Source organism: Grampus griseus (genome assembly GCF_964374135.1).
Source record: "Grampus griseus genome assembly, chromosome: 11".
NCBI classification, from domain to species: Eukaryota; Metazoa; Chordata; class Mammalia; order Artiodactyla; family Delphinidae; genus Grampus; species Grampus griseus.
Window position 1 is genome coordinate 805,089 of NC_139005.1, and position 24,066 is coordinate 829,154.

Genomic DNA, 24,066 nt, shown 5'->3' on the forward strand with positions numbered 1-24,066 from the left:
GGGAGAGGCCTAAAGATCATTTTATCTACCCTCTCTGAGGGACAGAGGGCTCAACTGGGGCCCAGAGAGGGTCAGTAACTCTCCCAGGTCACACAGCAGGTGATAGCAGTTTCCTGAGTCTTGCCTCAGTGGTCACCCTACAATACGGGGCTGTTTTCTCTCCTGTCAGGGGCCCATCACCCTGGTGGGCCTGGGTCAGTTCTCTGAGGGTGGGGTTCGCACTGCTCAACCCCTAACCCACACACGACAGCCGTTTCACCCCTGTTCTGGCTCCATGAGGCCGGGACGCATCAGCCCTCGGGGGACAGGCTGACCGCTCTCATGACCCCTGGCTTCCCTTGGCCTCGGCTTCCTGTGGCCCCGAACGAACGGATTCTTGCCCAGAGCCTTTGTCCAGGGTCCTCCGCCCCCGCCCCCGGGGACCTCCGTTTGGTGGGAAGTGCCCGGAGGAAGGAGTCTGAAAGCAAAGGCGATGCTTGCGGCCCGCACCTTCGGCACCTGCGGCGCCTGTGGCGGCGGCAACTGCGGCGGGCGGCGCGCTGCTGACCCCTGGTGGCCACACACGGCAGCGCAGGTGCCGCCGCTCGCTCCCGGCGCCCTTTCCGCCTCAGACCCACAGGGGCAGGTGCGCTCGCTTTGAAAACACATCGGCCGGAATTCCACTTGCTCCTTCCCACGGTGACCAGACCTGGGGTCCGTTCCCCTGGCTCCGGCCGTCTCACTTGCACTACCTGCCTCCCCTGCTTTGCTTTTGCTCCCCATCTCCTCCGGGAGAAAGGCCCGCTCCTGCCATGGGCGTCCTGCCCTCTGGCCACATTTAGAGCTCGTAGAGGGACGGGAGGGCAGGGCCATCGACGTGTTTGCATTTTGTTACAGTAAAATAAGAAGTTCGAATAGGTATGGAATCGCATTTCAAAAGTCAAAAAAACATGAAAAGGGAAATGTTGAAAGATTTATACCCACCTCTACTCCCCACCCCACCTATGTTTCCCACCATGTTTATCAGTTTCTTGTGTTTCTTTGTGCAAAATAAACAAATGCACATGTAAACTCTGTTTCCTCTTTCTGTGATGAAAGGCACACGTTGCCCACCGTCCTGAGCTTTGCTTTTAGCTGAGGGTCTTTCCCCACCCTCTGTCTCACGGTTTCTCAGTGGGGACACACCAGAGCTTAATAAACAAGGCCCAGATAGCTGACACCTGGATTGTTTTCAAATAGCTGTTATTATAAACTCTTGGGAATTCCCTGGTGCTCCGAGGGGTTAGGACTCCACGCTTCCACTGCAGGGGGCACAGATTCGATCCCTGGTTGGGGAACTAAGATCCTGCATACCTCATGGTGTGGCCAAAAAAACCCTAAAGCCAAAAACCAAACAAAGAAACCATACACAACCCCCCCCCCCAAAAAAACCCACAAAAACTCTTGCAACGTAATAAGTACCTAATATATGCAATGACTGAATAGATGGCCAGGTGACAGAAGCCCTGAGGGCGCCTCCCTGGGTTTATACACACGCCCCTTCCTCCAAGGCACCAGCTCCAGGGAAGGCTCTAGGACGTTTGAAACAGTCATCTATGCAGCAGGGGGAAGCAGGTCTTGCTTTATAGGTCAAACACCCGGTCCAGGCAGATTAGAAGTAGAAATGAAAAAAGGAAAATATATGAACAACATTTTGAAGGAAAAAATAAGAAACCGGACATAATTTTCTGTAGATGAGGGACACCTGCAGTTCTGTCTGCTCAGAAGGGGGTTGGAGGCCGAGGGGTCAGCGCCTCAGTCTGCGACCTCCGGGAATGCCCTCTCTCTGACCCCCTCAGTCCTCCTTGCCCCAAACATCCTCTGACGCTGGGAGCCGTATCTGGGGCCCCAGACCTCTTCCAGAAAGGCCCACACTTCAACCCCAGTAACTCACCCAAGGCCAAATGCAACAAAGCCGCCAGGAGAAGAGGTGAATGGGTCAGAGCCTGGGAGGAGCGTGGCAGGGCCGTGAGCTCTGGTTCCACGTGGATTCCCGCCCCACAGACTGGGAGGCCCGTGGGAGGTGAGGGGTCAGATGGGGGTGCATCTGGGGAGGTCAGCACGGGAAAGAGAGAAGAATGCTGGTCCCTGAGGTCTGAGCGCCAGCCAGAGGTCTCTGCCACCGTGTGCAGCGCTCCGACCCTCGTCCACGGCTCACAGGGCTTCTGGGCTGATGGCCTCATTTTATCACAGGAGGTGCTGGGCCCGGTGTGCTCTTAGAGCCCTTTCTGGCTCTGACGGTCAGTTCTGTGCTCTGAAGGAGGTGTTACCACTGCAGGGAGAAAACTTGGTCCACGGGGAGGCGGTAGCGCCAATGGCTAGAGGGGAAGGAGGTACCAGCCTCTGAGTGAAAACCAGCCCTGAGTTCATCTCGGCAGGAAAGCCTCTGGTGAGGACCGGGGTGCAGCCGGGGCCTGAGACGAGAGGCCGGCCAGCTTCCCCAGGAGGAGAGCAGGCATTACCGCGCACCATTTCAGCAGCACCTCTGCAGGCTCCGTCACTGCTCTTTTTTCTTTTCTTCTGTTTCTTCCAAGCCGTTTGTCCTGTAGAGCTCCCCCGTCCGGAGCTGAGGGCATCCCCTCGATGCTCCTGACCCGTCCCTCTGCCCTTTATTTCCTGTCGATCGGTGGTTGGACCTAAAGTCCTGGTGAGATGTCACTGATCCTCTCGCAGGCAGGACTAGGTCACGAGACATAACAACGCGCACCAGCGCGCAGCAGCCAGGCTCAGGCTCAGGCTGTGCCCCGCCCAGGGCTGGAGTCGCGGGGCAGCCCCTCCATTTGCTCCACGCAGCACCTGTGGGAGGACAGTCAGACTCCCCAGGAGCCTCCTCTCCCCCCCGTCCCCCGAATGCCCTCCCCTCCGTGTGAGGCCCAGGGCCGCAGCCCTGCGTTCATCTGTTCACGGAAGGCGTTCTATAGGACTTCTAGGAGGGGCCAAGGTGTCAGAAGTCCCCCTTCCGCCCTCTCTGCAGTCGGGGCGGGAGGGCAGAGGTGGCGGGCGGGGCTCGATGACACAGTGCTTTACCTCAGCAGGTTTTAAAGATTTTCTGTAAATGTTACCTGGCTGCAAATCAGGGCCAGGTAATCCATCTGACACTGTCCCACCTGGTGGACCAGGGCTCCCACCCGGACCCACTGCAGCACGAGGTCATCCAGGAAGCAAACCCTGTCACCCAGGATTAACACAGCCATGTCCCCTGCCTGCCTTTCCCGAGCAGGGGGCACAGGTGGGCCTGGAAGCACGGAGCAGCACAGTGGCCTCGTGTTGGGGATCTGGTGGGAGCTGAGCTCCGAGCCCTCGGGCCTGTGGGCCTTTGCTCTGCCCACTGCCTGTGGTGCCGCGACGCCCCCCCGCCCATTCACACAGCCCGCATTCAGGGTGGGAGCATCAGCCATTTACACCATGGGGTGAATTATCTCAACTGTCTGTGTCCCCGTTTGCCCCGTCTTCAGTCAACGTTCTATGCAAGGTGCAGACGGTGATTCCTTGGGGGCTTGGGGGGAGGGGTCCGGGAGCTGGCCTGGGCACCGGGGGACCTCCCAGCCACACTGGAGGCCACTTATTCCACTAATCGGCAGGGCATGTGAAGGCAGCGGGAGGAGGCTGTTGGGGCTTGGGGGCTAAATCATAACCGACGACCTTGCTTTCCTGCTTACATCTAACTCGGTTGGAAAACAGATGTGGGGCAGATGGAAATAAAGGTCAGATGTATTCCTGCTGAAAGCTTGTTGGAGAGCATGGCTTATTTGGGAGACGAATGGACTTGCTGACACTCTACCCTTGAATTATACTTATCTAGCCTTCCCTGGCACAGCTGAAACCCCAGCCCCGGTGTTCGGTATTACTGGACCGAACACCGGGGCCCCTGATGGGGCAGCTCCCAGAGGGAAGAGAGGCCGAGCCGCAGCCACCCATTCTTCCTTCCAAGCTCACCCATCAGGAGAGTCCCGTGTCCTCGGCCTGGGTGGAGAGAGCCCAAGTGCTATGGACCGATGTTCCTCTTCAGGGAAACGCGGGGAGGGGATCAGCCTTCCTCCCAACAGAGGCGAATACACCCTCCTCTTGGGATTCTCCTGCAGCACCACCCAGGGGGCCTGGGAAAGTAGTTGTGAGATAAGCCCCCCTCTGTGCCCTCACTGACCAACCACCATGCCCACCCGCCTCCCTGCTGCCCATCCTCCACTCTCCTTCAAGCCACAGCATCCCTGCCTTTCCTCTACTGGGAACCCACAAGCTCTCTGACTTGTTTCTTTTGTCTGCTTCCTCCTGGTGTGAGGAATAAAATGCCAACCCCCCCCCCACATATCCTTTATTCCCTTCTTATGTGGAAAAGGAACCCCTGATTTTTAGCCAGGCATAAAGCTACATTTCCCAGCTTCTTTGCTGCTAGATGTGGCCACGTGCTTAAGTTTTGGCCAGTGAGGTGTAAGCAGAATGGGTGTATAAGACTTCTTGGAATTGTACCTGTAGGGAGATGGCATCCCCTTTTTTGTCTCCTCTTTCCTGATGGCTGGAATGCGAACATGATGGCTGGATCTTGAGCAGCTATCTTGGACCATGAAGTGGAAGCTGTGCAGCGAAGATGGCAAAGGAGAAAAATAGGAGCCTGGGTGCCTGACAAGTTTGTGGAGCCACAATACCAAGCTTGTACTCTTCTCTCCCAGCCTTGTTCACATGAGAGAAACAAATCGCTTTCTTATTTAAGCCACTGGTCTTTGGAGGTTTCTGTTAACGGCAGCCAAACCTAATCCTAACTAATACAAAGTATGTGCATGGGTGTGAGCTGGCTTATACACACGTGTGTGCATGCAAACACGTACAAGCAATCCTAACTAATACAAAGTCTGTGCACGGGTGTGAGCAGGCTTACACTCGCGTGTGTGCACGCAAACACGCATAAGCGATCCTAACTAATACAAAGTCTGTGCATGGGTGTGAGCAGGCTTACACTCGCGTGTGTGCACGCAAACACGCATAAGCGAGTTTATGGGGAAGTAGCAATGTGGATAGTCATCCACTTGCCTGTTAATTTTTTTTGGGGGGGGCGGGTAGGAGTTTATTTATTTTTGCTGTGTTGGGTCTTCGTTTCTGTGCGAGGGCTTTCTCTAGTTGTGCCAAGCGGGGGCCACTCTTCATTGCGGTGCGCGGGCCTCTCACTGTCGTGGCCTCTCTTGTTGCGGAGCACAGGCTCCAGACGTGCAGGCTCAGTAGTTGTGGCTCACAGGCCTAGTTGATCCGCGGCATGCGGGATCCTCCCAGACCAGGGCTCGAACCCGTGTCCCCTGCATTAGCAGGCAGATTCTCAACCACTGCGTCACCAGGGAAGCCCGCCTGTTAACATTAATTGTACATCTGTCATGTGCACCTCACCCTGACAGGCCTTATGAGAGAGACAAAGATGAACAGAGAGGGACCCTGCCCCCAAGGATTTTTGTTGTTGTTGTTGTTGTTAGAGGATGGTTCTTAACCTCTTCTTCCTGAAGAACCCTAGAGGATCTAAGGAAAGCTTATCGATATTTGAACACACAGGCACACAGAGTTTGGATTACAATGATCAGGTTGGAACCTCCCAGAATGCACCTTCTGTTCTGTCATCATTTCTGAAAAACACCAGCCCATTTCTGATCCTTGCCAGAGATGGAGCTGAGTTCACAGCCAAGGAAGACTGAAAGCAGGGCAGACCCAAACAGGAACAAACCTGACCCAAACTGAGAACCCTGGAGATGAAAGAGCAGTGATTACAATACAATTTTGGTCACCACGTTGCATAACAAATTTCCCCAAAACTTGATGACTTAAAGCAACACACATTTATTATCTCCTAGTTTCTGAGGGTTAGGACTTCAGGAGTGACATAGATGAATAGCTCCATCTTGGGGTCGTTCATGAGGTTTTGGCCAATATGTCTGCCACGGCTGAAGGGTCTGCCTCCAAGATGGTTCTCTCACTCAACTGTGGGCAGGAGACTTCGGGTCCTCATCTGTGGGCCTCTCCAGAGTTGCTAGAGTGTCTTTATGACATGGCATTTGACTTCCTTAGAATGAGTGATGCAAACAAAGGCAATGTGGAAGCCACAATATCTTTTATGACCTATTAGCCTTGGAAATCACATACCATCACGTCTGCCCCATTTTACTTATTCAAAGTGAGTCGTTAAGTGCAGCCTACACTCAACGGAAGGGGAATTAGATTCCACCTCTTGAGAAAAGTATTGTCAAATAAACCGTGGACATATTTAAAAACCACTACACCAAGAAATGCTCTAATTACTGAAGTAGTTTGATAGCAGGAAGAAATTGAGAACATTCTAATCCTGGAAAGCTATGTCCCCTGGCAGGGTTTATGTGTTGGGCTATTGTAGGTTTGAGTAATGTGAGTCAGTCTTCCAGATCCTGCTTAACTGTGGGTAAGCTGACATTATTAAGAACTTGGTATGATTTCAATCTTTTGAAATTTGTTTTGTTTTATGGCCTAACATATGATCTATCCTGGAGAATGTTCCATTTGCACATGAGAAGAATGTGTATTCTGCTTCTGTTGGATGGAATGTTCTGCAAATATCAGACCATCTGGTCTGTCGTGTCACTTAAGTCCAATGTTTCCTTACTGATTTTCTGTCTTGGTAGGCTATCAATTGATGTAACAGGGGTATTCAAGTCCCTTTCTATAATTGTATTGATCTCTATTTCTTAACAAATATCTTTTGTAACAAGTGTTAACAAATTTAAGAAGACTGAAATCATATCAAGCATATTTTATGACCACAATGGTATGAAACTAGAAATCAATTACATGAAAAAACTGGGAAATTCACAGATATGTGGAGAATAAAAACCATGTTACTGAATAACCAATGGGTTATTAATTAACCCATTAATATTAAAAGAAAAAAATTTAAATGCCTGGAGACAAATGAAAATACAACATACCAAAACTTATAGGATGCAGCAAAAGCAGTTCTAAGAGGGAAGTTCATAGCAATAAATGTCTAGCTTAAAAAACAAGAAAAATTTCAAATAAACAACCAAACTTTATACCTCAAGGAGCTAGAAAAAGAAGAACAAACAAAGACCAAAGTTAGCAGAAGGAAGGATATAACAAAGGTCAGAGCAGAAATAAATGAAATAGAGACTAAAAAGACAATAGAAAATATCAATAAAACCAAAAGCTGATTCTTTGAAAAGATAAACAGAACTGACAAACCTTTAGCTAGACTCACCAAGGAAAAAAAGAGAGAGGACTCAAATAAATGTCAGAAATGAAAGAGGAGATGTTGCAGTGGATACTACACAAATACAAAGGATTATAACAGACTACTATGAACAGTTATATGCCATGAAATTGGGCAACCTAGAAGAAATGGATAAATACCTTGAAACATACAACCTTTAAAGGCTGAATCATGACAAAATAGAAAATATGAACAGACTGATAACTAGTAAGGAGACTGAATGAGTAATAAAAAAAAAAAACCAACCTTCCAACAGGGACTTCCCTGGTGGTCCAATGGTTAAGACTCCATGCTTCCATTGCAGGGGGCACAGGTTCAATTCCTGGTCAGGGAACTAAGATCCCACATGCCACATGATGTGGCCAAAACAAACAAACAAACCCTCCAACAAACAAAAGTCCAGGACCAGATGGTGAATTCTACCAAATATTCAAATAATTAATACCAATCCTTCTCAAACTTCCAAAAAAATAGAAGAGGAGGGAACACTTCCAAACTTATTTTTCAAGACCAGCATTACCCTGATACTCAAAACAGACATGGACACCACAAGAAAAGAAAATTACAGGCCAATATCCCTAAAGAATGTAGAGGTAAAAATACTGAACAACAACATATTAGCAAGCCAAATTCAACAGTACATTAAAAGGATCATACACCATGATCAAGTGGGATTTATTCCAGGGATGCAAGGACAGCTTGTCATCCACAAATCAATCAATGTGATACACCACATTAACAAAATGAAGAATAAAAATCATATGGTCATCTGAATAGATGCAGAAAAAGCTTTTGAAAAAATTCAACATTCATTTATGATAAAAACGCTCAAAAAAAAAAAAAACTCTCAACAAAGTGGGCATAATAAAGACCATATATGACAAACCTACAGCTAACATCATACTCAATGGTGAAAAGCTGAAAGCATTTCCTCCAAGATCAGGAACAAGACAAGGAAGCCCACCCTTGCCACTTTTATTCAACATAGTATTGGAGGTCCTAGTCAGAGCAATCAGACAAGAAAAAGAAATAAAAGGCATTCAAATCAGAAAGGAAGAAGTAAAAGTTTCATTATCTGTAGATGACATGATACTATACATAGAACTCTAAAGACTTCACACACACACACACACACACACACACACACACACACACACCCCTCCTGTTAGAACTACTAAATTAATTCAGTAAAGTTGCAAGATACAAAATCAATATACAGAAATCTATTGCATTTCTATATACTAATAACAGAATATCAGAAAGAGAAATTAAGAAAACAATCCTATTTACCACTGCATTGAAAGGAATAAAATAGGGACTTCCCTGTTGCTGCAGTGGTTAAGAATCCTCCTGCCAATGCAGGGGACATGGGTTTGAGCCCTGGTCCAGAAAGATCCCACATGCCTCAGAGCAACTAAGCCTGTGCGCCACAACTACTGAAGTCTGTGTGCCCTAGAGCCCATGCACTGCAACTACTGAAGCCCGTGCACTCTAGGGCCCACGTGCCACAACCACTGAGCCTGCATGCTGCAACTACTGAAGCCCGCGCGCCTAGAGCCTGTGCTCTGCAACAAGAGAAGCCACTGCAATGAGAAGCCCGTGCACCGCAACGAAGAGTAGCCCCTGCTCGCTGCAACTAGAGAAAGCCCACACAGAGCAACAAAGACCCAACGCAGCCCAAACTAAATAATTTTTTTTAAAAAAAGAATAAAATACCTAGGAATAAATTATACCAAGGAAGTGAAAAACCTGTACACTAAAAAACTATAAGACATTGACAAAAGAAATTGAATACACAAATAAATGGAAAGATATTCCATGCTTATGGATTGGAAGAATTAATATTGTTAAAATGTCCATACTACCTAAAGCAATCTACAGGGGCTTCCATGGTGGCACAGTGGTTAAGAATCTGCCTGCCAATGCATGGGGCACGGGTTCGAGCCCTGGTCCGGGAAGATCCCACATGCCGTGGAGCAACTAAGCCCACGCGCCACAGCTACTGAGCCTGTGCTCTAGAGCCCATGAGCCACGACTACTGATCCCACGTGCTGCAACTACTGAAGCTCACGCGCCTAGAACTTGTGCTCCACAACAAGAGAAGCCACAGCAATGAGAAGCCCGTGCACTGCAATGAAGAGTAACCCCCGCTCGCTGCAACTAAGGAAAGCCCACGTGCAGCAATGCAGATCCAATGCAGCCAAAAATAAATAAATTAATTTAAAAAATAATAAAGCAATCTACAGATTCAATGCAATCCCTATCAAAATTCCAATAGCATTTTTCACAGAAATAGAACAAACGATCCTAAAATTTGTATGGAACCTGAAAAGACCCGGAGTAGCCAAAGCAACCTTGAGAAAGAATAACAAGCTGGAAGCATCATGCTCCCTGATTTCAAACTGTATTACAGAGCTGTAGTAATCAAAACAGTATAGTATTGATATAAAAACACATAGATAAGTGAAACAGAATAGACAGCCCAGAAATAAACCCACATACATATGGTCATTTTATTTTTGACAAAGGATCGAAGAACATACAAACGGGAAAGGACAGGGTCTTCAATAAATGGTGTTGGGAAAATTGGACAGTCGCATGCAAGAGATGGAAACTGGACTACAGTCTTACACCATACACAAAAATTAACTCAACATAAAGACGTGAATGTAAGACTTGAAACCATAAAACTAGAAAACATAGGCCGTAATGTCCTTGACATAGGTCTAGGTGATGATTTTTTTGAATCGATACCAAAAGCAAAGGCAACAAAAGCAAAAACAAACAAGTGGGACTACATCAAACTAAAAAGCTTCTGCACAGCAAAGGAAACCATTAACGAAGTGAGAAGGCAACCTATGGAATGGGAGAAGATATCTGTAATTCATATGCCTTATAAGGGGCTAGTATCCAAAATATATAAAGAAGTCATTCTACTCAATAGCAAAAAAGCAAACAATCCAGTTTAGAAATGGGCAGGAGATCTGAACAGACATTTTTCCAAAGAAGACACACAGATGGCCAAACACAAATGAAAAAATGCTCAACATCAGTAATCATCAGGGAAATGCACATCTAAACCACGAGATAACACCTCACCCCTGTTATAATGGCCATCATCAAAGACAAGAGGTGACAAGAGGTGACAAGTGTTGGTGAGGATGTGGAGAAAAGGGAACCTTCATGCACTGTTGATTGGGATGTAAACTGGTGCAGCCACTGTGGAAACCAGTATGGCGGTTCCTCAAAAAGTTAAAAATAGAACTACCATATGATTCAGCAATTCTGCTTTTGGGTATTTACCCAAAGAAAACGAAAACGCTAACTTGAAAAGATATATGCACCTCTATGTTCATTGCTGCATTATTCACAATAGCCAAGATATAGAAGCCACCTAAGTGCCCCTCAGTGGTTGAATGGACAAAGAAGATCTGATATATATACACATAATATATAATATATAGTTTTCAGTCACAAGATAATATTATAAAAATTATAAGTTTAAAATTATAAAATATTATATATCATTATAAATATATTATATATATAAAAAACAATATTATTCAGCCACAAAAAGGAAATGCTGCCCTTTGCAGCAATGAGGATGGACCTTGAGCGTATTACACTTAGAGAAATAAGCCAGAGAAAAACAAATACTGTATAAGTTCACTTGCATTTGGAATCTAAGAAACAAACTAGCCAAGCTCATAGATCCAGAGAACAAAATTGGTGGTTGCCAGAGGTGGGGGGTGAGGTTGGCGAAGTGCGTGAAGGGGTCAAAAAGTACAAACTGGGCTTCCCTGGTGGCTCAGTGATTGAGAATCCACCTGCCAACGCAGGGCACACGGGTTCGATCCCTGGTCCAGGAAGATCCCACATGCCACGGAGCAATTAAGCCCGTGCGCCACAACTACTGAGCCTGCGCTCTAGAGCCCGTAGGCCACAACTACTGAGCCTGCGTGCCGCAAGTACTGAAGCCCACGTGCCTAGAGCCCGTGCTCCGCACCAAGAGAAGCCACAGCAATGAGAAGCCCGCGCACCGCAACGAAGAGTATTCCCCGCTCACAGCAACTATAGAAAGCCCACGTGCAGCAACGAAGAACCAATGTAGCCAAAAATAAATAAATAAAAAATAAATAAATAAATTAAAAAAAAAAAAGAAGTACAAACTTTCAGTTATCGGATAAAACCCAAAGACGGAGGCGGAACAAAACGGAGTTTGTTTTGCTCCCGAGATGCCCCACGCCCCACCCCACCCCAGACACGGAGGCGGGACTACAGCTCCCGAGGTGCCCCGGGCGCCACCGGTCCGTGATTGGCTGAGCGGCGGTCAGGCGTGCGCGGTGCGCGCAGGAGGCGGCCCATGGCTGCCCTCGGCGAGGCGGCGGCGCGGTGGGCAGCCGGACTGTGGCGGCGGGCGGCGCGCTCGGCCACGGGGTTGGGGGGCCGCCGTTTCGCGAGCGGCTCGCAGGTGAGGGCGGAGGGTGCGGGGCGGCGGCGGGAGGCCGTGAGGCCTCGCGGGCCGGGCTCGGAGCAGGGTGTCCGGCCTCCGGACGTCACTCCCCCGCGTGTGGTGACATCACGTCCCCTGGGGCCCCGCCGCGCGGGTCCCTGGCTCCCCGGGGCTCTGTCCACAGAGCCCGGGGGCGAGGCGTGACCCCGTCGCTCGCGGGGGCGACCGGGGGGCGGGGACGCGGGACCCCGTGACTCGCCCGCCGGGATGTGATCCAGGAGGACTCTGCGGCCCCCGCCCCGCGGGTCCTGACTTTCCGGACTTTCCCGGTGGAGAGAGTAGGAGGAGGGAAGAAAGGATGCGGCACCGGCTAAGGGATCAGTCCTGCCCGGGCCGCTTACTGCCTGTTTGACTTAAGGCAAAGTGCCGCTGCCCCTCAGTGTCCGCAGGGGACCCCTAAACCCGCGGGTGCTCGAGTCCCACAGCCGACCCTGCATCCGCGGACTCGGCATCCGCGGAACCGGCACCCGCGGATCCACCAACCGCCATGGTGTGTGAGGTTTGCGATCAGCAGTTGGTTGAAACCACACGTGAGGAGCCCGGAGTTACCGAGGGCCGACTGTATCTTTATTGGAAAATATCCGCCTGTGAGTGGATCTGCACAGATTAAACCTGTGTTGTTCTAGGGTCCACAGTACTTAGCTTTCTAAGCCTGGCTTTCCCCGTGTGTGTACCAGGGTTAGTCCTTACCTTGCAGTGTTTTTGCTAGAGGGTGCTTGGGGTACTTTGTGTGATGTAGGTGCAGTGCTTTGCACAGTCACCGCATGTAGTAAATTCTTACAAACATGGAGCTGGTTGGAGTGGACAGTGTGCTGGACGGTAATTGTGATGCTGTTGTTGGAAGCACACCAGCCAGTTCCAGATAAGAAGCAAAAACACAAGGAACATCTTAGTGGTCCCTTCATTTAAAACTAATCTAAAGACCACACTTCTTTTTTGTTTTCTTTTTTTTTGTTTTTTGTGGTACGCGGGCCTCTCACTATTGTGGCCTCTCCCGTTGCGGAGCACAGGCTCCGGACGCGCAGGCCCAGCGGCCATGGCTCATGGGCTTAGCCGCTCCGCGGCATGTGGGATCCCCCCGGACTGGGGCACGAACCCACGTCCCCTGCATCGGCAGGTGGACTCTCAACCACTGCGCCACCAGGGAAGCCCAACACTTCTTTTTTTAAAATTTTTTAATTTAAATTTTTTTTTGGCCACGCCATGCGTCTTGTGGGATCTTAGTTCCCCAATCCGCGATTGAACCCAGGTCCTCGGCAGTGAAAGCACGGAGTTCTAATTCACTGGACCACCAGGGAATTCCTAAGGCTGCACTTTTAAAAATTCGTGTATAGTTGATTTACAGTGTTGTGTTAGTTTCAGGTATACAGCACAGTGATTCAGTTATACATATATATTTTTTCAGATTCTTTTCCATTATAGGTTATTACAAGACATTGAGTATAGTTCCCTGTGCTATACAGTAGGTCCTTTTTGTTTATTTTATATTTAGTAAAAATCCACACATTTTATCACTGCCACAAATATGAACTTTAATTAGAAGATCTGCATAAATCCCAGGACTAGTTTAAAAAAACATGAAGTGAGAAAGAAGAAAAATCAAAATACAGATACAGAAGAGAATGAAAAGAAAAAAAAAAGAATGAAAAGAAAAAAACCTAACCCTATGTCCTTTTCTCGAGGTGCCTTCACTCAAAAAAATATTTAATAGATGTTATTCTTTTAGAGCAGTTTTAGGTTTTCAGGAAGGCTCAGCAGAAAGTGTAGAGAAGCCCCACATACCACCCCTCCCCCTGTTTCCCCTCTTGCTAACATCTCACACGAATGTGGCATGTTTGTTAACAATTACTGGGGGCCTTTCATTTCTAGGTGGCTGGGTGCCTGGTTCTCTGTGTGCACTCACCTGAGGGGTTGGGGGTTGTGGTTACACACTGCACAGAACAGATGACGGACAGTCGGGGATATTGCTAAATTGTCCAACAGATGAGGGAGCATCAGGGATATTGCTAAATTGTCCAACAGATGAGGGAGCATCAGGGATATTGCTAAATTGTCCAACAGATGAGGGAGCGTCAGGGATATTGCTAAATTGTCCAACAGATGAGGGAGCATCGGGGATATTGCTAAATTGTCCAACAGATGAGGGAGCGTCGGGGATATTGCTAAATTGTCCAACAGATGAGGGAGCGTCGGGGGTATTGCTAAATTGTCCAACAGATGAGGGAGCGTTGGGGGTATTGCTAAATTGTCCTGAGACTTCCTTGTTCTAAGTAGCAGGGTCTGTGTGCTCTTATGTCTAAGGGAGCAAATCTTGTGACTATTTAGGATATGGTCACTAAGACCAGTAAAACTGTACGGTTAACTTTGGCAGCCATCAGCACAAACAAGCTGTTTTATTTTTTTAACTATGTAATTGTCAAAAATCTAACAATATTATGAACTCTAATATTATGAACTCTAAAACCCATCTTCCAGATTCAGCAGTTATTAACATTTTGCCGCACTTGCTTTGCTTATCTCCCCACCACACTTTTTTTTTGTGTGGCTCTAAGATTTTAAAACAAATCCCTGATTTCTTGTCCTTTGAACCCTAAATTCTTCTGTGTGTACCTTTAGGAAAATAAGGGTATTTTGAACATAAGTACAATGTGTGTGCGATGAAAGTGGCTTGACTTAGCTGGCGCCAACAAAAGGAAAATGACAAACAGGTTAGGTTGGATTTTTCTGACAACTGAAAAACATCGTGTATGTTAACGGTTCATAAAATAAGAAATGGGATGAATTTTTAAAAAGGATAGCGTTCAACTTTGTAAAACCAAGAAATGCAGATTGAGAGGAGATAATCACTTCTTTAAACTTTGAAATTAACAAGATGTTTGATACTTAAACTCTTTGATACTGTGAAAATCATCCTTGGCAAGGGTACCAGGGTCCATGTGAGTTGATACTGTTTTGGAAAACAACTTGTCAGTAGGTGTTATGTCATTGTAATGTTTGCACTTTTTTGGCTTATTACTCTTGCTTTTAAGAATCTAGTTTAAAAGGGCTTCCCTGGTGGCGCAGTGGTTAACAATCCACCTGCCAGTGCAGGGGACACGGGTTCGAGCCCTGGTCCTGGAAGGTCCCACATGCCGCGGAGCAGCTAAGCCCGTGCGCCACAACTACTGAGCCTGCGCTCTAGAGCCCGCGAACCACAACTACTGAGCCCACGTGCCTAGAGCCCGTGCTCCGCAACAAGAGAAGCCACTGCAATGAGAAGTCCGCACACCACAACGAAGAGTAGCCCCCGCTCGCCACAACTAGAGAGAGCCCACGTGCAGCAATAAAGACCCAATGCAGCCAAAAATAAATAAATTAAAAAAAAAGAATCTAGCTTAAGGAAAAGTCCATAATATGGAAAAATCAGTAAGCATGAAGAGTTCCTTATAGCATAATTTGTAGTCGCAGAAATGTGGAAAAACCTAAATGTCTGAAACAGGGGAAACCTAATGTTAGCGGAGTATTCACTCAGGATATTATGTAGCCAGAAACATGTGTAGGTGGTAGGTCTGCGTGTATCGATATGGAAAGATAACCAAGGGATACCAACGAGAAAAAGCAAGATGGAAAAGAAAGCACAACACAGTACCATTTGTGTGTTAGCTAAAAGGTAAGAAAGTAGAACCATCCATGAAAAGTTTCTGGAAAATACACAAGAAGGGATGGTACTGGGCAGAAGTGGAAGCAAGAAACTTAAAAATTCTTTTTCTGTATCGTCTGTAGCAATTGAGTGTTTTTTTAAAAAAACTCTGTGTGTGTTGTTACGATAAAACAAAATTCTAAAAGATGGTTATGAAGGCTGTTGTAACAGATAAAAATGCTTCATGTCAAGCAAAAAAAAAACAAGATGCAAAATTGTACGTATAAGGTGCAGTCATAGCCACGTGACAAACGTAAGAATAGAGAAAGGAGATGAAAGGAAATACTGGTCGGTTGCTTTAAAGTGCTCGGCTTGTTTCTGAATTTCTCTATTTGCCAATTAAAAACATTCCTTTTTATTAATTATGCAAAAATAACTTGAACAAAATAGTTATATGCTTAAAAATACCTGAAAAGGCTTAATTCTTTGTTGCAGATGGATTTGCCCTGTCGGCAACCCCAAGTCCTCACCTTGCGTTCGAGGCCCGGGCCGGCCCGGGGGTGGGGATGAGGCTCCCCCGGCCCCTCTGCCTCGACTCAGGGGCCGTTCTCGTCTCCCCTCCGTGCAGAGCCCTCCCACCTTCGGGTTCCTGTTGGACATCGATGGGGTGCTGGTTCGGGGCCACCAGGTCATCCCCGCTGCGAGGGAGGCCTTCCGCAGGCTCGTGGACCCCCAGGGGCAGCTGCGGGTGCCCGTGGTCTTTGTCACGAACGCGGGGAACATCTTACAGTGCAGCAAAGCCCAGGAGCTGTCAGCCCTGCTGGGCTTCCAGGTAAGGAGCGGCTGGAGACAGGAGGCTGAGGACCTGGTTCCCATGGAGCCCCCTCTCCAGCCCTGTGTCGCCTGCCCTGTGGGGGGACAATATGGATGAGCCCGGTACACATCTTCCTGCTGGAAAAATAACCTGAAGTTCAAGGCCAAACTCAGAGGGTAGCGCCTCATCATCAGGGTCATTTTTTATGAAACTGTACACGTTGAGCACAGAAATCCCACCTGTGGACTTGGCCGTTTCCATCTTTCCTCCTGGCCTCAGGGACGTGTGTTTCCAAATCCCCGTGCACCAGGTGGGCTCTGCAGTACAGCCCGTGTTCCTCATAAGTAAGATGACAGCTCAACGAGCTCTGTCCCTCGTCACCCCCTGCGGCTCCCACTGTCCCCACATTGACACGTTCTTTGTTGGCAGTGGCTTTGGTTCTTGGAAGGAGCCCTTTGGAACCGAGAGAGTAGATCCCATGCCGATCGGCTGGGAGACACTGCTCGGGGAGGAGACCGGTTCCTACCCTGGTGTCTGGACAGTGGGGCTGCGCAGTTGCCATTAGCATAAATGCTGAAAAGCCAGGTCTTCACGTAGAACTGAAAATAGTCAGAGGTGGAGGCGGGTCTGAGCTCATGCACGAACCCTGTGGTTCCCGTCGGGCTGAGAGCTGGGCCGGTGGGGCCCATGGTGGCCACATCTCCTGTGGGCTCTGGTGTCCGGGTCCCCTCATACCTGTTGGGGTAGTTCTGGAAGGGTTGGGCCCCCCTTCTGGGCAGGTTTCTCCTTCCTGGGACAGGGAGCCAGCTCCCTGCTGCTGCCCTCACATGCGTGTCCTCTGCTCTCCATCTCTCGGCGGCCCTGCAGGTGGAGCCCGACCAGGTGATACTGTCCCACAGCCCCATGAAGCTGTTCTCGCAGCATCACGACAAGCGGATGCTGGTGTCTGGGCAGGGGCCCCTGGTGGAAAATGCCCGAGCGTATCCTTTTGCTGCTTCCTGCTCTGCTGTCCTTGCCCGGCTGAAAGGACCGGGGTCAGGAGCTCTGGGCGCCCGTGGGAGGGAGGGAGGGAGGGCACCTCCCAGGGTGGCCAGCCCTGGTTCCCCGGGGGTTCCTGGAAGCCAGCCTCGGGGCCTGCTGGGCAGCTCACAGAGCAGATTCCTGCCCGTTCCCTGCAGAGCCTGACTCACGGGGTCTGAGAACCCAGGCGGTTCTGTGGTTCGGTTTGGGACCCACGGCTCCCTGAGCGTGTCTGCAGGGAGCTCAGCCCCGGGCGTGTGCTCAGTGAGAACGTGTCCCTGCTCTGAAGCGGCTCGTTCCTCTGCTGCTTCCGCAAACCAAGGGGGCTGAGCACCGCCTGTGCGTGGCCGCGTGCTCGGGGCCAGAGCAGCACACGGCTGGTGCTTCACCAGGGCTCCCGCTTGAGGTGGCAGAGTGACACACCAGGAGCCGTGCAGGCGTGCTTAGGACGGCGTGTGGCCAGAGGCTGGGAAGAGCAGAGTGGGTCCGAGTGTCACAGATGCGGGGGGGTCCACCCTGGGGCGGGGGTCCCCTGTGGCTTCATGGGGGCTGGCTGTGCCGCAGGAGGGGGCGTAGCTGGGGAGCCTGCCGAGAGGAGGCTGGGAGGATGCCCGGAGCAGGAGGCCGGGATGGGGTCGGGTCGGGAGGGGGGCCAGAAGGACAGCGCTGGGCTCGGGGGCCTCAGACGTGAACGCTGAGGAGCACGGGTCTGTGCGGTCGTATTGCTGACGGAAGCATCATTCTGGAGAGATGTGTTTTGAGGTGATCTGAACCTGCGTCCAGTTAAGACTGCCAGTGGGGTCTGAGGACAGGAACACGGTGGCAGGTGTTGGAGGGTAAGGCTGCAGCGGGCGTGCTCCCCACGGCCTCCCTTCTGGCTGAATTGGGTCCATCGTCCAGATTTAGCTCCGGTCTGGCTTCTCCAGACCCTGCTCGGCTTCCTCCCCGCCAAGGAGTCTCCTCTGAACTGTCCTCAGAGCCCTGGTTCTCGTGGCCCTGGGCCAGCGTGAGCTTGAGGATGGGGCTTCCTGTGAGCCTTTGCGCGGGCGGTGCCCAGAGTCGGCCAAGCCCCCGGGTGTCCCCACCGCCTGCGCCCACGCCTGCCTGCAGCGCTCCTGGTCGGCGCTGGCCTCACGGGGCTCTGTCTGGGGTCCGGGCGGGTGGGGTTGATGTGGGCTGCGGTGGGTCCCTCACTTTAAAGGCGTCTCCCCGGCACTGGGCAGCTTTGCTTCCTGACCTCCTTCCAGACTGGGCTTCAAGCACGTGGTCACAGTGGACGAGCTGCGGGCGGCCTTCCCTGTGCTGGACATGGTGGATCTGCAGCGGCGGCCCAAGACCACGGTAACGGGACACGCTCGGGCCTCCCCGCTGACCCTGCAGCCCTTCCCTCTCCGAGCTGCCTTCTCGGAGGGCAGGGCACATCTGGCCGAGGCCTTTGTTCCCGGACACACGTTGTCGGGGGTGGTGAGCAGGGCTGTCCCCTCCCCCCAGAGCCCTCGTGTCCCCTCCAGGTGGTAGTTTTGTGATTTACCAGCTTTCCTAGTTGCTTGGAGAACCGCTGGTGTTAAGTTAATCGCTGCTCTGCTGTCCTGGAGCTCCTTACAGAGGGCTGGCCTGGTGGCAAGTGGCTTCCTGTGAAAGCACTGGCGGCTTGAGCGTCTGCTCGGGGTCCTTTGGGTTTGGCTCACATTTGAACCTTATCTTTTCCGACCAGCCGTCACGGGGCCTCTCGTTGACCCTCTAGGGTGACCGCCCGTCTCCTGATGCCCCTTCGCCCCCTTCTTCCCTGCGTGAACTCTGTGTCTATCACAGAGTGTCTGTCACCGCCTGTTCGAAGTCAGTGCATGTCAAAGTTTGATGAACTGCAGTTATAAACAGACAGGCCTGCTTTTGTTTGTCTGTGTAACTCTAGTCCCCCCCCCACCGAGCTTTCCGAGGGCTCCCCCACCTTTGAGCTGCGCACGTTATGTGCAGAACCAGGTGCCAGAGTTGGCATGGCTCTCAGAGCAGCGCAGAGACAGCCCCGCCCCCTGCCCAGGAGCCCCCTGCCGCGGCTCGCCCCAGGTCTCCGCTGGTTACTGGCAGAGCCGAGGGCAGGGGAGCTGTTCCTAGAAGGAATGGGCCCCCAGGCCGTGGTCCAGTGATGGCCCTGCCTCCTGAGTGATGTCAAGCTCCCGTCCCTTCCTGGGCTCACCTCGTCCTCTGCCACCTGATTCCAGACTCTCACCTCCTGTCCTTGCTGGAGGAGGACAGCTGAGCAGCCGTCCCCTGGCTGACCTACACGCTTGGTGCCCGCCGGCCTGGGGTGTGGCCGGCCGGAGCGCGCTCTCCTCCTGTCCCCGAGGACCTCTGCCCTCGGTCCTGTCCCTTTCTCCTCGGCCTGGGCTAGACCGAAGGGTCTTCCGTCTGTCAGGCACGTGTCTCTCCTCCCACCCCTTGGAAACCGGGTGTGGAAGGTGACCGTGGCATCGACGGGCTTGCTCTTTGTCTCTCGCAGCCCCTCCCAAGGAACGACTTCCCTGCGATCGAAGGTAATGAGGTCCCTGCGTGATGTGGGCGGGCTGTCCCCGCAGGCTCTGCAGCCGGGTGGTGTGGCTGGGACGTTGGGCGCTGGGTCTCCTGGGCTCTGGTCTCGGGTCTGCCGGTCACTGCCTCTGAGACATTAGCTGCTAAGCTTTCCTTCCCCGCGTCACTTGCCCTGTTGTTCCAGGAAAACCTAAGTGTGGAAAAAAGCTACCTAAGGAAGCCTGGTGCGGTGTTTCTCAGCCCTATTAAGTCCAGTTCTCCCTGGGTAACAAAAATATTGTAATGTCCCCTTTACTACCCTAAATGAATGCTTTCCTATACGCAAATATTAAAAATTAATTAATTCATGGTAAAGCCCTAATTGTAATAGGGAGAAATAAAAGGAAACGTTTTTTAGTAAGGTCATCTGCATTTCAATATGTAGTAATTATCCAGGAAGGCATAATTAAGTAGTGAAATGATTATACCAAAAGTAGAATCCCCATGAACGTTACAGCTACCAATGCAGTGTGTTTACAGGTGTGTTTCATTGGTGACTCAGAAATTAGGAGCAGTGTTGTCACTGGTGATGCGGTTTTCCAAAATGGGGAATAGCTCTTGGCAAAGTTGTGAAAAAATAAAGTACGTCTTCTCTTGACTAACATGATAGTTGTATTTTTGGAAAAATCAGTGCTTATGAAAAGTCTAGCAAAAAATACTTTGTGTGGAATAGAATTAGGGTTTCGGCTCAGTTAATTACAAGCAAGTTGTTCTCCTGTGTGAGTGTCAGCTATTAATAGACGTGGGGAAGGTTTTGACTCTGCAGAATGTCCTGAGCCTCTTGCATCCCAGTCTTCTCCCGGGCCTCCCCAGTAGTGTCAGTCCTTGTGACAGGTGAAACATGTCCCGGGGGTGGCCTGCGCACTGGGGCCACGGTCTGGCCCAGCTCCCCAGTCTTGCAGCTGGCCTTGCTGACGCGTGTGCAGCATGGCTTCCGTGCTCTGTCAGGTCTCATTGTATCCTCCTCCTCCCAGCGTGGGTGTTGTCCTCATGTAGCTGAGGAAGCTTAGACATGGTGAGAACTGGCCCACAGTCCCAGAGGGACGTGGACAGCGTCAGGCCTGTGACCCCGTCTCCCCGCCATGTGGCCGAGTGACCCCTGGGGCTTGGGGGACGTGGCCGGGCGGGTGGGATGCTGTGCAGGGCGTCGGTCAGCAGGGGCTGCTGCTTCTCTGCCTCTAACCCTCAGGACGTCCTGGTGGACACACTGAGGAGCCCTCGGGAGCTCCTCCTGGGCTCGGCTTCGTCCACCTCCTGGGACCCACGCCCCCAGCGGGGCCGTGCACCCCAGGCCTCCCGAGGCCCTTCCACGCCCGGCTCACCCCACCCCCACTCTGCAGGGGTGCTTCTCCTTGGGGAGCCCGTGCGCTGGGAGACGAGCCTGCAGCTGATCATGGACATCCTCCTCAGCGATGGGAACCCCGGCACCGGTCTGGCGACGGCCCCCTATCCCCACCTCCCTGTCCTGGCCAGCAACACGGACCTCCTCTGGATGGCCGAAGCCAAGATGCCCAGGTGAGGACTCGGGGTCCCTGCCTTGGCCCTGGGGGCCACCTCCAGCTGCCTCCTGGGCAGTCCTGCTGACGGCGCCTCGAGCCGCCCCAGTGCTCTGAGCTCAGACCCCTCCTCTAGGCCCTGGAGTTGCCATGGTAACCTGGCCTCTGGGAGCGGTCTCCAGGGTCACTTCACATACTGATTGATAAACGAAAACTACCACTCAGTGAGCACGGAAGGTGGATCGAGATGGTCTTAACCCCCGGCCCCGACAGAGTCTAACAGGACGTGCTTCTTCTGGCTAGAGGAACCCAAGTGATGCTCAGTTCCTGTTATCCAGCTGCCCTTCCCTCGCTGCCTTCACCCGGTGGTGCTGGCTCTTTCACTTCTTTGTTTCCTTCTGCCCATAAGACATTGGGGAGGGGAGAGTAGGCGTGATTCCGAGGCCCCTGGAGCAGTCACTTCCTCAGAGGCCCTCAGGCTCCAGGCAGGCCCCCACCCCGTCCGCCCGGCACTGAGCACAGCACAGGCTGCCGTTTTGCTGGCCCTCAGGTTGCCTTCCTGGAGGGGCAGCTGCCGGTGCCATGTGGCTGCTCTTGCCTGCGAGGCCAAAGCCTGGAGTTTCTCCCCCTGCCCTGCCTCCCAGCGAGCTGTGTGGTGGATCCGCCACTGAGGGCCTGAGGGCCCAGCACTGAGCCCAAGGAGGTGGGGATCACCGTGTTCTCTCTCAAGTGCATTTCTGCAGCTCGAGGTCAGGTCTTTTTCCTGGAACATTCTTCCTAGAGTTCGGGTTTGCTGACACTAGGTGAAGGGGGTTGGTTATGTAGCAGATTTGAGATCACTTTTTCATTCAATAATTTCAAAATTGAAAGTAGAATTCAGTATATGCATAAGTGACACTGAAATGTAACTTCAAGATACTGAACCATATCCAGTAGGATTTGATTTAGCAGCAAGGGATGAAAACCCAAAAGAAAAGAATCTTAAATGAGATGGAAGTTTGTTATTGTGAAAAAGTCCACCCATCAGGGACACAGGCACCTTAGCCCTTTACTATGTAATCCAAAGGGCTGCCTGATCTCCAGCCATCGTGTCAGCATTCCAGTCAGCAGGAGAGAGTATGGGGAGGGTAGAGAAGAGCACCCCCTCCCCAGTTTCCAGGCTCCTTTCCAGGAGAGTAGTCCAGCACTTGTGATTTCATTGACTCTTAGGCTGTAGCTTAGTCACTGGCCATACACTTAGCTGCAGTGGGGGCAGGGAGGGTGCTTTCTGACACTCGGTGGCAGTGTGCTCAGTGAAATTGGCACTGAGGAGTGAGGTGGGATGCCAGCCGGTATTCTGCCCAAGTCTAAGGCAGAATTGAAGCTGGGTCTCTGGTTCCAGCTCCACACCTTGGGCAGGCTACTCCATCTCTGGGCCTCAGTTTTCTCACCTGTGCAATGAGGAGAATGAACGCCACCTCATCGGGTTTTTCTAAGGGTTGAACGTGATGTGCCTGCCATCTCCAGCGCTGGGACAGCGCTCAATAGACGTTGTCAGAGAGTCGCAGGCCATTAATGCACATCCTAAGCGTGACGGCCTCTCACCAGAAGTGATTCGCTTTGCCCTGTCACCGTGCTCTGTGCCACCGCGAGAGGGTGGCACACAGGGCATGCCTGAGCCTTGGGGCCCGGGGAGGGGACCGAGCGCCGCTTTTCCTCTGGCAGGTTCGGCCACGGCACCTTCCTGCTGTGCCTGGAGGCCGTTTACCGGAAGGTGACGGGCAGAGAGCTCTGCTACGCGGGCCTAATGGGCAAGCCCAGCCTCCTCACCTACCAGTACGCGGAGGGCCTGCTCGCCAGGCAGGCGGCGCGGCGGGGCTGGGTGGCCCCGATCCGGAGTCTCTACGCCGTGGGGTGAGCCCCGCACCCCTCCTCCAACCCCTGCGACGCGCCCCCCCCCCCCCCCGCAGTGGTCACCCGCGGGCCCCTGTGTCCCCGCCCCTCCATCCCCAAGACGCACCCCCCTCCCCCAGTGCTCAACCCCGCCCCCGTGTCCCCGCCCTTCCGTCCCCAGAGACGCGCCCCCCTCCCCCAGTGGTCACCTGTGGGCCACCCCTCTCCCCAACCCCCTGCCGTCCCTGCACCTCCACCAGCGCACTGAACTGTGCCTTCTCTCCCCAGTGACAACCCCATGTCCGACATCTATGGGGCCAACCTGTTCCACCAGCACCTGCAGACAAGGCGGGAGGGGGCGGCCCGGAGCTGCGCCTCCATCCTGGTGTGCACCGGCGTGTACAGCCCCCGGGCCTGGGGGCCCGCCGCTCCCGCCCTGGGTGGCGAGGGGCCTCCGTTCCACGGGCACCGGGACCTCGGCTTCAACCCGGGGCTCCTGCAGGCGGCCCACGTGGTGAGCGACGTGCACGAGGCCGTGGGGCTGGTCCTTGGCAAGGAGGGCTGGGCTCTGTAGCAGGGAGGGAGGTGGGCCCGCTGGCTGCCCCTGCCCGCCGCCTCCCCGCCTCCCGGCCAGCACGCTGACACTCCCGCTCCTCCTGGGCGGGGCCGCACGGTTGTTCCCGGGGTGGCATTTGGGTATCAGCCTCAGATTTTTCTAGGCTGGTTCCTGTCTGCCTGTGCTGGCAGCCTGACCCCAGGCTCGTCCTCACTCTGGGGGGTCTTCTGCAGAAGAGGAGGCGGTACCGCCTCTGCCCGCTGCCAGCACAGGCTGTAACTCACTCTTAGACACACTTTTTATGGTAGTTTAGCTTATTGCCCAGAGACTTTGGACTTATTTTTTTAAGTTAAAATAAT

General features: G+C 52.0%; 1 protein-coding gene across 1 annotated transcript; it reads left to right on the forward strand.

Annotated features, from left to right (window-relative positions):
• Nucleotides 1-11,615: 11,615 nt before the first annotated feature.
• On the forward strand, nt 11,616-24,030 carry HDHD5 (haloacid dehalogenase like hydrolase domain containing 5; the record flags this gene model as incomplete). The annotated part of the gene is made up of 8 exons (XM_082667088.1): nt 11,616-11,723; nt 16,013-16,216; nt 17,066-17,178; nt 18,466-18,559; nt 19,716-19,749; nt 21,124-21,298; nt 22,984-23,172; nt 23,440-24,030. 8 exons carry the CDS (start codon nt 11,616-11,618, stop codon nt 23,723-23,725), a joined length of 1,203 nt encoding a protein of 400 aa, XP_082523214.1. The 3' UTR covers nt 23,726-24,030.
• Between the last annotated feature and the right edge of the window lie 36 nt (nt 24,031-24,066).